General features: G+C 47.9%; 1 protein-coding gene across 2 annotated transcripts in view; it reads left to right on the top strand.

Moving 5' to 3' along the window:
• LOC141072546 (uncharacterized) overlaps positions 1 to 13610 on the top strand; it is a 129319-nt gene extending 115709 nt beyond the window's left edge. Inside the window, exons 7-8 of one of the 2 annotated variants that reach the window (XR_012226697.1) lie at positions 3779 to 8437; positions 8518 to 13610. Coding sequence is in view for 1 of the 2 variants with exons in the window: in XM_073559811.1 (XP_073415912.1) it covers positions 3779 to 5094 (1316 nt within the window). In the remaining variant the exon portion in view is untranslated. Of the gene's footprint in view, positions 1 to 3778 lie in introns of both variants that reach the window. The other variant, XM_073559811.1, reaches the window with a different exon arrangement.
• The last annotated feature ends 836 nt before the right edge of the window (positions 13611 to 14446 follow it).

The raw sequence follows: 14446 nt of genomic DNA, 5'->3' as shown, positions 1-14446 counted from the left end.
AGAATGAAGCCTCTTCCATCAGCTGGGGCTGTCTGTGAGACCCCTGTGGTGACGGCTCCCCGGGGTCTATAATCCCCATCCACACAATGGGTCTAGGGTTGGGAGCGCAATGGAAGGGAGACCCTGAGATACGGATGTGACTGTGATAGGATGAGTGCTTTACATTTACCGTTGGCAATCTCCTGTCTGGCCTTAGCTGCACATAAGATGTCACCTGCTCGTCTTCCTCTACTTACTGTCACTGAATAGAAACTTTGATTCCCGAGTGTGGACTGACAAGAAAGAAAATCCAGTATATACATGTAATGTCTTCACATCCTGTTCCGCCCAGATGTGTCCGGATCCCAGGATTCCAAGCGGCAGAAGATCACCGGCCGCCATATTGGGACACCCAAGTGATGGATGTCTCAATATGGAAACACCACACACACTATATACGCCGTACGCACAACACACACTGTATATTCCATACACACCGCACACACACTGTATACGCCGTACACACAACACACACACTATATACATCGTATGCACCACACACACTGTATACGCTGTACACACACACTATGTACGTTGTACGCACCACACACACACTGTATATTCCATACGCACCACACACACACACTGTATACGCCGTACGCACCACACACACTGTATACGCTGTGCACACACACTTTATACGTCGTACGCACCACACACACACTGTAGACGCTGTACATCGTACGCACCACACACACTGTATACGCTGTACACACACTATATACGTCGTATGCACCACACACACACTGTATACGCTGTACACACACACTATGTACGTCGTACGCACCACACACACACTGTATATTCCATACGCACCACACACACACACACTGTATACGCGTATACGCCGTATGCACCACACACACTGTATACGCTGTGCACACACACTTTATACGTCGTACGCACCACACACACACTGTATACGCTGTGCACACACACTTTATACGTCGTACGCACCACACACACACTGTAGACGCTGTACACACACACACTTTATACGTCGTACGCACCACACACACACTGTATACGCTGTACACACACACTATATACGTCGTATGCACCACAAACACACTGTATACGCTGTACACATACACTATGTACGTCGTACGCACCACACACACACACGGTATACGCCGTATGCACCACACACACTGTATACGCTGTGCACACACACTTTATACGTCGTACGCACCACACACACACTGTAGACGCTGTACACACACACACTTTATACGTCGTACGCACCACACACACACACTGTATACGCTGTACACACACACTATATACGTCGTATGCACCACAAACACACTGTATACGCTGTACACATACACTATGTACGTCGTACGCACCACACACACACACGGTATACGCCGTATGCATCACACACACTGTATATGCTGTGCACACACACTTTATACGTCGTACGCACCACACACACACTGTAGACGCTGTAAACACACACTTTATATGTCGTACGCACCACACACACACTGTATACGCTGTGCACACACACTTTATACGTCGTACGCACCACACACACACTGTAGACGCTGTAAACACACACTTTATATGTCGTACGCACCACACACACACTATACGCTGTACACACACACACTGTACGTCGTACGCACCACACACACTGTATATTCCATACGCACCCCACACACACTGTATACGCTGTACACACACACTATATACGTCGTACGCACCACACACACACTGTATACGCTGTACACACACACTATATACGTCGTACGCACCACACACACACTGTATACGCTGTACACACACACACTATATACGTCGTACGCACCACACACATACACAGCCTCTTGTGCGGTACCACCAATAGAACACCGTCGCGAACATGCCACTGGCGAGATCAGCCGAATGATTAACTGACCGCCGCCATCTTTGTACAGGAGGAGCGCAGGCGCAGTGAATCATTCGGTTGATCCCGACGGCAGATGCGTGACGTGTCTACAGGCAGAGGAAGCCGGTCCCATTAAAGGAGTGCTCCCACGAACGAAAGTTCCTTTTTAGAAATTGTCTGTGTGCGGAGCATACCTCATCTCCTGGGCAGGGGAAGAAGCAAAAGACAGTACTGACATTACAGCAGGGGATCACAGAGGATTCATTTTGTGGGGTAAAATATTTCACCGTTTTTAAACAATATCTGATTATCTCACAAAATGTATCCTCTGTGATCCCCTGCTGTAATGTCAGTATTGTCTTTTGCTTCCTCCCCTGCCAGCACATGGGGTACACAGATCAAAGAAGAGATGACATGTGAGGGGAAGACAACAGATGGGGGAGAGAGACGGAGCACAGGGGGAGACAGCTCAAACGGGACAGCACAGGAAGGAGAGAGACAGCAGACAAGGGGACAGCACATGGGGTAGACAGGTCACAGAAGAGAGCGCAGACAGGAGAAGTCAGCACATGGGGAGAGAGAGCGTGGATAGGTGGGTGACCACATGGGGGGAGAGAAAGCCTGCCCCCATCGGGACATTACCGCCCTCCCCATCTACTTTAGTATCTAATAAAACACAACAATATCGATGCAACCAGTGCTCTGTGCTGGAAAAAGTGTATCTTTTAGAGAACTCCGCTCTGCGCCCATTTGTCCTATTGTTTTTAGTAAGTGACCATATCCTCACAAGAACGTAAAAAGTTATAAAGAACTTCAAAGAACGTACTTGACAGGTATAACAGGTATAAAGAATGCACTGGCCACAAATGGTTGTTAGTGGTGGGAAGTCAAATGGATGACCAGAGCCGCCATAAAGTGCCCGTGCCACTATACTCATTGCCATCTCACTCCGTGTAGCCACCGAAGTAACCTCAGATGCCAGATATACAATTTGTCATAACTTCATAATTAAGGAAGATAACATCAATAGCAAAAGGCTCTCTTATAACCAAGGGTGTGTGTACGACTTTAAGATCAAGACAATATGGCTCCATTAAATCTTACCCATACCCCCACGTGGAGCAGTGCATCACCACCCCCACAGGCCACCCTTACTGATAACTACAGACTCTTTTTTGGATGAAATTCTGGTGGTGCCATTGCAGTCTATGGCCTTGTTGCATAATCCTTGAATCCATTAAAACACTAAGAAGCGCAGTGTGAACAGGGCCTGAGATATAAAGTACGTGACACAGACCTCCATCCTGTACCGGAGCTTGTGTACATCGTCAGCCATGTGTGGATGTGCCATGGGTCATCACATTTCCATGCAGAATATATATGTGCTTTATTGTCTAAAGATCAAAAACTGACCGTCACTTCCAAACGATTAAACAGGTGTGAACAGATACAATCTAAGAGAGCTTCTTCTATATTTAACTGAAATATTAAAGCTGCACTCTCCTACCCATGTAATTGGGAGAGGAATCACATTAGATAGGTTCTCAGCAGAGAAGATCGCCTTGTCGCTGGCTGCTGGGTCCTCATGAATTGGCCAATTTATGTGCTAAGTATCTCCATTTTTACTATTTTCTAGGATTTCATATATTCCATGTTTTCATACTATAGTGTTACAGACTGCAGCTTTAATTCTTTTGTGCTTTATAGTCCCAGATGTCGCCGGTCACTGATGTGGTGACTCATTAGAGCGGCAGTCTCAGATGTCTTCTCCAGGACACTCCGCCATTACACTCATCCCATAGACACGGTTCTTAGTGCTGGCTCATTACTGCCTGGATGATAATAATTATCATGTTTATCCCACAGAAACCTTCGCTACTGATGGAGCTGGCAGCACATGTCTGAAGAGAGAGCCACCGAGGAGACGACGGAAACCAGCCAAAACCCATCGCAAGCTGACCACGAGCTCCCCAGAGAGACTTTCCTTACATCTACTAAAATGTAATGAATTCCTCAACCACCTTCACGATAGCGATGTGCACTCCAGCCTTGCGGGGTCTATGCTCACTGAAGGGAAACCAGTCGGGGGACATGACCCCATAATAAGTACATCTAAGGGTCGCACCCCGGTATCTATGAAGACAGAGACTCACAGTGTTAGTGAGGATTCTTCTGTGGCATCACATGTGCCAAAACCTACAGATCGGCCACTGAGCTCACAAAAGAGAAACAGCGCAAAGGCGAAGCCATTCCTTTGCACTGTGTGTGGAAAGAGATTTAGCCAAAAGTCTTTGCTTATTCAGCATCACCGAAACCACACAGGGGAGAGACCGTACCCATGTATGGAGTGTGGCAAGGGCTTCACGTCCTGCTCGCTGCTCATTCGGCACCATAAGATACACACAGGAGAAAAGCCGTTCACTTGTCAAGACTGTGGCAAACGCTTCAGTGAAAGTTCCCAACTAGTCCGCCACCAGAGGACCCACACGGGTGAACGGCCATACACATGTATCGAGTGCGGAAAAAGCTTTAGTGAAAGCTCTAAGCTGGTTATTCATCAGAGAACGCACACCGGAGAGCGTCCGTATTCATGTAGTGACTGCGGGAAGAGTTTCAGTGTACGCTCCCATCTCATCACACACAAGAGAACTCACACCGGGGAACGGCCGTATACCTGCAATGAGTGTGGTAAGAGCTTCAGCGAGAGCTCCAAGCTGGTCATGCACCAGAGAATACACACTGGAGAGAAGCCATACACATGTACTGCTTGTGGGAAGAGCTTCAGCCAGAGGTCTGTGCTGGTTACTCACCAGAGGATACATACAGGGGAAAAACCATACACCTGCCCAGAATGTGGAAAGTGTTTCATTGATAAGGTGGGCTGTGACCGACACCGTGTCACCCACAGTGACGAGAAGCCTTTCCAGTGCATGCTCTGTGGAAAGAACTTTAGTCGCAACTCTGATTATAATAAACACCAGAGAACCCACACTGGGGAGAAGCCATACACTTGTTTGCAATGTGGGAAGAACTTCAGCTGGAGTTATCAGCTCGTCAGACATCAGCGTGTCCACACTGGGGAGAAACCGTACACCTGCATTGAATGTGGGCGGAGCTTCTGCTGGAGCTATCAGCTTGTGACCCATCAAAAGACCCACTCTGTGGAAAACTCCTACATGTAGCGGTCCAACAAAGAGTGAAAGACCTATGACATCTGCAGCATGCATCTGAAGCCTGGCATGCAGTCCAAGTGTCGGTAGTCATCCGTCAGCGCGGTCAGATCAGCCACCGTGAAACTTCCTCATTGTGATTGTCACATACAGACTATATGCACTTTTATAGAGAAGGACACTACACCTGAGTGTGTGACTGGGATCCAGACCTATGTACCATTAGTTCCGGGGTGACGTCTAAGATGCCATAGCTGTATTATTACACCATCCACGTAGGAGGGTGACTTCTGTGTAGCCACTTATTGACAGTCTTTGGAGAGGACATACACAAACTATAAACTCCAGGAAGAAATGGAAGAGAACAAACGAAAATTAAAAATATAGAAACACTTTAACAAAATGAGTCACTATGTGAGAAATGGTCACATTGCAAGTAACTATAGGGAATCATCGTCACCATGCCCATACCACAGAGGTCAACATGGTCACTTTTCCCATACCACAGAGGTCAACATGGTCACTTTGCCCATCCCAGAGAGGCCAACATGGTCACATTGCCCATCCCGGAGAGGTCAACATGGTCACATTGCCCATCCCAGAGAGGTCAACATGGTCACATTGCCCATCCCAGAGAGGTCAACATGGTCACATTGCCCATCCCAGAGAGGTCAACATGGTCACATTGCCCATCCCAGAGAGGTCAACATAGTCACATTGCCCATCTCAGAGAGGTCAACATGGTCAAATTGCCCACCTCAGAGAGGTCAACATGGTCACATTGCCCACCTCAGAGAGGTCAACATGGTCACATTGCCCATCCCAGAGAGGTCAATATGGTCACATTGCCCGTCCCGGAGTGGTCAACATGGTCACATTGCCCATACAAAAGGGGAGAAATGGTCACATTGCCCATCCCAGAGAGGTCAAAATGGTCACATTACCCATAATAGAAGGGGATAAATGGTCACATTGCCCAAAAAAAGGGGGGAGAAATTGTCACATTGCCCATAGCAGAGGGGGGAGAAATGGTCACATTGCCCATAACAGAGGGGGGAGAAATGGTCACATTGCCCATACAAAAGGGGGGAGAAATGGTCACATTGCCCATAGCAGAGGGGAGAGAAATGGTTACATTGCCCATACAAAAAGGGGAAGAAATGGTCACATTGCCCACAGCAGAGGGGGGAGGAATGGTCACATTGCCCATACAAAAGGGGGGAGAAATGGTCACATTGCCCATACAAAAGGGGGAAGAAATGGTAATGTAACGGGGTCTTCCAATCTCAGGTACCTCTTTCAGTACCACCCCGTGTTTCCGGAGGTCCACTCTGCTTTGGCTGGAGTCTGAATGAAGGACGCTGGCTGGAATTCCTTGGTTACATGGGCGCATATAAAAGATCACTGCTTCTCCACGTATTTCCAGTCTGACAACACTTTACTCACAGGACACAGAATATATCACACAGATACAGAGGGCAGGCCAATAGAAATGCGGCAGGCCAGACATACATTACAATAGCCGCAGGTGGCCGGAGCCTGCCGATATTTACACTGGGAATTACAAAGGTGGGGGGGGGGCTGGGCACAGCCTGTGGGCTGATGCATTAGGGACATGCATCTCCCATGAAACCTATTATACATATAACTGCACAACATATTCTGGGTGCTAAGTGGTTCCGTAACACATAACAGGTCACATTGCCCATACAAAAGGGGGGAGAAATGGTCACATTGCCCCTACAAAAGGGGGGAGAAATGATCACATTGCCCATACAAAAGGGGGGAGAAACGGTCACATTGCCCATACAAAAGGGGGGAGAAATGGTCACATTGCCCCTACAAAAGGGGGGAGAAATGGTCACATTGCCCATAGCAGAAGGGGGAGAAATGGTCACATTGCCCATACAAAAGGGGGGAGAAATGGTCACATTGCCCATACAAAAGGGGGGAGAAATGGTCACATTGCCCGTACAAAAGGGAGGAGGAATGGGCACATTGCCCGTACAAAAGGGGGGAGAAATGGTCACATTGCCCATACAAAAGGGGGAAGAAATGGTCACATTGCCCGTACAAAAGGGAGGAGGAATGGGCACATTGCCCATACAAAAAGGGGGAGAAATGGTCACATTGCCCACAGCAGAGGGGGGAGAAATGGTCACATTGCCCATACAAAAGGGGGGGAAATGGTCACATTGCCCATACAAAAGGGGGGGAAATGGTCACATTGCCCATACAAAAGGGGGGGAAATGGTCACATTGCCCATACAAAAGGGGGGAGAAATGGTCACATTGCCCATACAAAAGGGGGGAGAAATGGTCACATTGCCCATACAAAAGGGGGGAGAAATGGTCACATTGCCCATACAATAGGGGGGAGAAATGGTCACATTGCCCATACAAAAGGGGGGAGAAATTGTCACATTGCCCATACAAAAGGGGGGAGAAATTGTCACATTGCCCGTACAAAAGGGAGGAGGAATGGGCACATTGCCCGTACAAAAGGGGGGAGAAATGGTCACATTGCCCATACAAAAGGGGGGAGAAATGGTCACATTGCCCATACAAAAGGGGGGAGAAATGGTCACATTGCCCATACAAAAGGGGGGAGAAATGGTCACATTGCCCATACAAAAGGGGGAAGAAATGGTCACATTGCCCTACAAAAGGGAGGAGGAATGGGCACATTGCCCATACCAAAGGGGGGAGAAATGGTAACTTTGCCTATAAGGCTTGGTTCACATTTACGTATATGTGCGCAGCGTATCATCTGCATGCGCAAACGCATGTCAAAACGCATGCTAAAGCGGCATTTTTTTCATCATCATCTTACATACGTCGTCAAAAAACGCGTTTGCATGCGTTTGCGTTAATTATGCGCATGCTTTTGATAGGACAATGCTTTTCCAGGAGAATTTCCTTGACACAAGCCACATCCAATGGGTGTGTCTCATAGACGTTCTCTATATATAGACCCTTGTACAGATGAAATCCTCATCTTTTGCTGCAGTATCCTGCTGCAAGATGGATCTTCGCATGGACAGCTTATATCGTAATCTGGATTTGGATTTGAATTTGGCTTATGCCTTTGCTGTGGCTTGTTATAAAGAAAGAAAAAGAGAAAGACGGAGAAGACGACTGGCAACACCCCATCGTTGAAGTCCAAGAGAGCCGTGGAGCCTACCACTCGTACACTAGCTGCGTGCAAACCCTGAGAAGTTTTTCAACTACACGAGGATGTCGGAAGAGAGATTCGATGAGTTGCTGCAACGTGTGCGAGGATCCATCACCAGGCAGGATACACACAGCTACGGCGAGCAATTCCTGCTGAGGAACGTCTGTTGGTGACTCTAAGGTACGTAATTTTGAAAAAGAAACACCTGTCATTATTGTTCTAAAAGCCATCTATTGATTTTTCCATTTTCTGTTCCGCAGATTCCTGGCTACCGGAGAGACCTTATCCTCTCTCCATTTCCAATTCCGGATTGGAGTGTCCACCCTTTCTGGGATTGTTGCAGACACCTGCTGTACGTTATGTGACGTTCTACATGCAGAATTCCTCCCCCAACCCACAACTGAACTGTGGCTGGAAAATGCTGCAAAATTTATGGACATTTGTAATTTTCCTGTTTGGGGGCTGTGGATGGCAAACACATTCGCATTAAGAAACCAGTTGGAAGTGGTTCCGAGTGTTTTAATTATAAAAAATACTTTTCTATTGTTCTGATGGCGATTGCAGATGCTGACTGTAGACAACATTGGCTCATTTTGACGAAGAAATGACTCTCAGACTTTTAAAAACTTTGACATGGGCCAATGTTTTTATGGAAATTATTTCAATTTTCCACAGCCATGACCTCTTCCGAACACTGAAGGACGGCCAATGCCGTTTGTTGTGGTTGGGGATGAAGCGTTACAAATGTGTGCCAACCTCCTAAAACCTTACTCAAGTCGGGACTTAAATCACACAAAAAACATTTACAACTACCAACTTGACAAGGGCACGAAGAACTGTGGCGTTTGCCTTTGGATTGCTGGTCTCTAAATGGTGCATTTTGGGAACAGCCATTAATCTAAAAAATGATACTATAAATGAGGTTGTGAAAGCGTGTGTTATTCTGCACAAAGAGCGATCAAACTTAGAACTAGAGGAACCTGTTACTACCACATTGCGTGATTACCAAGATCACCCTCTGAGGACTTCAGTGGAAGTTGCCCAAATGAGGGAAACATTTGCTGCATACTTTGTTTCTGATAATGGACGTCTGGCATGGCAAGACCAAATGGTTTAAGCTGCTAAAATGTACCTGTAATGTTAAAATTTTCCTGTAATGTTTGCTAACTTTAATAATAAAAAACCTATAGTGAAACACCTGTTCCAAATTCCCTCAACAATACAATACACATAAGTGTGTGTTTGCGGCGACGGCGCATACAGAGATAAAGAACACTGTGAATGTGCAAACAATAAAAAATTAGCTTTAGGGCATGTGGGAGGGTGAAATATTATGGACATGGGTGTGGAGCTGGGATGATTGGCTAACGTGTGGATGATGAAGGAGTTCCAGGGGAAGGCCCTAAAAAATGTGTGGGAGAGGTCAAGGATGGAAGTAGACAGATTAGAAATGGAATCGTGGGAAGAGAGAGACAAATTAGAAAACAGACACATGGGAAGGTGAGGGTGGAGGTGGTAGGAGAGTTTTGGGGGTACGTTTGATGGTTGTAGTCTTCTTGGTTTGCTGTGCTGAACTGGTACTGGCCTTCTGTTTGTTTATTTTGGAGGGTGGGAGTGATGGCTTGAGGCTGGTGTGCAGCAGGACTAGTCATGGTGGTGAAGGTAGACTGGTGTGCAGCAGGACTCGTCAAGGTGGTGGAGGTAGACTGGTGTGCAGCAGGACGGCCTGGTGGTGAAGGCAGACTGGTGTGCAGCAGGACTCACCATGGTGGTGGATGTAGACAGGCATGCAGCAGGACTCATCATGGTGGTAGAGGTAGACAGGCATGCAGCAGGACTCGGCATGGTGGTGGAGGTAGACTGGTATGCAGTAGGACTTGGCATGGTGGTGGAGGTAGAATGATGTGCAGCAGGACTCAGCATGGTGGTGGCTTGAGACAGGTGTGCAGCAGGACTCGGCATGGTGGTGAACCTGGATATTGGTGGAACAGCCGGAAATGCCATGTGTGGCTGCTGAAAGTACCGAGTCTGCACAGCCTGGCTGTAAGCAGCATGGCAGGCCTGCAGCACATTCAGCTAGAGATCAGGTGTAAGGTTTTCCGACATGCCACTCTCTATAGCCAAAAAAATGTTGTGCCGGTCTCTGAAGGTCGGCTTCCAGGCGGTCAAGGCGAAGGTTGACTTCCTTGAAAAGTGAGTTTACATGCGCGAACCCACTTTTCAGTCTGTCTCCAATGGCCTTTAGGCTATTCTGTATGACCAAGCCTATGTCAACAAACTTGGACATGAGTGGCCAGTTCCAGGCCTTCTGCCGCTGGCGAGAAGAGCAAAAAAAAACCTGTGGCAGAGGACTGGAACAGGGGAAAACCTGAAGGACCAGCTTCCTGTTCTCCAGCCTGTGAAGCCTGCCCACTTGCTGCATCGCTGGTGGATGATTGGGACTGTTCAGTGGCTGTTCGATGAGTGGCCACTCCAACAGAGGACGATCGTGTTTCAGCGGTGCTGCTCCAGGTTCTATTTGAAAAAGAAATGAAAAACATTACTACAAAAAAAATATTTAAAGCGCCAACATATCCCGAGGAAAAGAAAAATTCAGATGTTATATCACGGAATACAGCACAAAAATACTTACGTTCAATGACCAACCACAGGCCTCAGGATGGAGAGACTACGATGGTACTTGTATTTTGAAATAGTTTGAGCAGCACCACTTCGAACCCGACTCTCCTCTCTCATGTCCTTATTGAAGCGATCCTTCATCGAATGCCACCGGACTTTGACTCTCTTCACTGTGAAGGGGGAAAAAGAAATTGTAAAACAATGCACCTTTACAGGTTCACTGCCGCATCAGACCACATTGCAATACTTACAAAAATCCTTTCTGACTTGTGGCCTGGCATGGTCCCAATCATCCAACAGCGATCTGGCCACGTCATCCCATAGCCGCCGAATGACAACAGTGTCCGAGTGTCGCTGATCCCAGGTGTCCCACAACGGAACTCGATCATGCACCAATGTGATTAGGAGGTCACTGTCAATGGTGGCTTCATGATGTGGAACCTACAAATCAAAGAAACACATTAATATAGTTGTAAAGATAAAACAAAAACCGGCAAGAATACTTACACGCCGTCTTTCCACCTGAACTTGGGCCTGAGTCAGCTCCTGCTCTGCCGAACTGGAACTGTTCTGTAAAAAAATACATGATTTTACCACATGTGTCATATTGACAGTCAATACTTACCAATCAGTAGCAAATGTCCTCACTTCATCAGTCCTGTCCACTCTGGGAGGTCTGCTCTTCACTGGAGGACATCTTGATGAGGAATGCTGCAAGAGAGACAGACGTGAGGACTGCAGTGAGAGAAACAGACAGACATTTCATAGCTCCTATACTCACATCCAGAGTGAAATCCAGAGTCTTCAGATCAGCAAAGCAGTAACTATCGCCTCCAGAGGCTGGAGAGTGCTGGACTTCCAGTGCCCACACCCTTTTTTTTATACAGCTTTGTTTTGGGGGTGGAATAAACCATTTCCTGGACCTGCTCATTCTGAATAACGCATGCGTATCGAACGCAAGCGTACGCATGTCATTGCATACCAATGCGTTCCTGTAGACAGTAATGCGTTTTTTTATGCACTCATTTGCATGCGCATGCCTGCGCATATTTAATGGAGTTTTGACGCCTCAAAAGATGCAACATGTTGCGTTCGCCGGACCCCACCACAGACCACGAAATGGTGCATGCGTACACATCCATAAGCGAACGCATGCAAACGCATGTCCCTGCGTACACCATGTTAAATATATGTACGCATGACGCATGCAGATCTATGCGGATCAAACGCTGCACACACAGACGCAAATGTGATACCAGCCTAAAGGTACTGTCACACTAAGCATATCTCTAGCAATATCGCTATAACTTGTGACGTTATAGCGACATTGCTAGCAACATCGCTGTGTGTGATACTTACCTACGACCGCTCCCCGCTGGTTATCGCTGATCGCCCGAGAACGTCCAGGACCGCTTCTCGTCGTCAGCTTCCTGCGGCGCTTCCTGTGGAGAGACGAGCGACACGTGGACGCGGGCGGGAGGACGCAGGATCTCCGCGTCTGACAGGTAAGTAGCGACCCCCGACCCCTGCGATGTCGCTGGTGAGGTCTGCCTGTGTGGCAGCTCACTAGTGACCACTTAGCGATGCACCAGCGATCCTGACCGCGTCATATCACTGGTCGGGATCACTGATACATCGCAAAGTGTGACCGTACCTTAAGAGCGGAGGAAGAAATGGTCACATTGCCCATACCAAAGGGGGGAGAAATGGTCACATTGCCCATACCAAAGGGGGGAGAAATGGTCACATTGCCCATACCAAAGGGGGGAGAAATGGTCACATTGCCCATACCGGAGGGGCAGGAATGACCACATTGATTGCCCATATGAAAGGGGGTAACAATGGTCACATTGCCCATACTGGAGCGGGAGAAATGGTCGTATTGACTACAACAGAGGTGGGGCATCATGGTCACATTGCCCATACCGGAGGGGCAGGAATCACCACATTGATTGCCCATACCCAAGAGGGAGATGTGGTCACATTGCCCATACCCAAGGGGGAGATGTCATATTGCCAATAAACCTGGTGGGTAGTCATGGTCACATTGCCCATAACTGAAAGGGGACACACTGTCAAATTATCCAGACATGGAGGGTTGTAAGGAGACAGTCACATTGTCCATACCAAAGGGGGGAGAAATGGTCACATTGCCCATACCTGAAGGGGGGCCCCTGTCAAATTACCCAGACATGGAGGGTTGTAAGGAGACAGTCACATTGTCCATACCCCTTGGATGGGTAGGTGAAAGCATCCACTTTGCTCATACCAGGGGGCAAGGTAAGACATGGTCACTTTGGCCATATCTGAGGGGAAGACATAGTCACATTCCTCACAACAGGTGGGAGGGAAGACATGGTCACATTGCACATGCCAAGATGGGAGACTTGGTCACATGGTCAGAATCTGGCTACTACCATTGACTGGTTGGGTATACTGTGATGCATTGATGGTGATGACACCCAACTGATAAACTGTCATATCTGTCCATGGTCTCCAGTCTATAGCCCCCATCTGATTATAACAGACTCTTATGTCGACACAATATCTTTTTTTCCTTCGTCATGTTGAAGCATTCCCGCTGTGGATGTGTGGAGATCAACAATGTCTCTTCTGCAGCATCATGTCTCTGAACCCCAGAAAACAGCTCTGTATTTTTTATTAGTTTTCTCTTTATTATAGAACATTGTGACTGTAGAAAATGTATAAATGTGTGCGGAGTTCAATAACTGCACCACAGAGGTCAATGGTCTGTCTGTATGATCAGGGATGTGTGACCACCACAGACGTCTGTATGATTGGAGATGTGTATGTAGGGAAGGTGACCGGACGGACGGTCCTGTCAGTATAGAGAAGGAAAGGTTTGCACAGTTCAGATAGTTGTCAGTTACTACAGTGGGGAAACAGCTAGGAAAGTGTAGTGGACATGCAGTACCTTGGGTTGACCATTAGAGGGCAGGGAGGAGTGCGAGCAAAGGACTTGACATCAGCTTGAGGCTTAGGAAACCGTTGGTCATGGGGGCGGAGTTACAGGGAACCAGGAAAAATATAAATTTGAGGGAGGGTTCCAGAAAGTTCCAGTCCCCAGGGGGAGCTCAAGTGACAGGAGGACTACGACAGTTTGTGCACTCTGAGGAAAACCAAAGCAGGGGGAACTGAGGAGAGAGAACATCAGGGGGGTGGTCCTGACAGGAAAGTACCGCAGAAAAGACAAGGCACGGAGGTAAAGCATACCGTATTGAGAGAGATGACTGATCAGTAGAAGTACTGTTGGTTTACGGGCCTAAGGCGGCCACAGTGACGGATCTGACAGGAGCATTGAAGAGTGAACGGTGTATACATACACGTCCCCAGTGTAAAGTACGGTGTGCGGGAAGCGGCTCTGGGTACGGAGGACCGATAAGTAAAGTGAAGAAGTGCATTGAAGTGCAGTGCACTGCGGAGGCCGTCAAGTGGGCGGCAAGAGAGAATAAAACTTGGACCTGTTGTACCCGACATTTGCCTCCATCGTGTCTCTGTTACATCTCTGCACGCTAAGAGAGGGACCACCCCCAGCTCGGCCCACCGACC

The sequence above is a fragment of the Dendrobates tinctorius genome, unplaced genomic scaffold, assembly GCF_039654945.1.
Source record: "Dendrobates tinctorius isolate UK_male_01 unplaced genomic scaffold, ASM3965494v1 ptg000275l, whole genome shotgun sequence".
Classification (NCBI taxonomy): Eukaryota; Metazoa; Chordata; class Amphibia; order Anura; family Dendrobatidae; genus Dendrobates; species Dendrobates tinctorius.
This window is presented reverse-complemented; position numbering and strand designations above follow the sequence as displayed.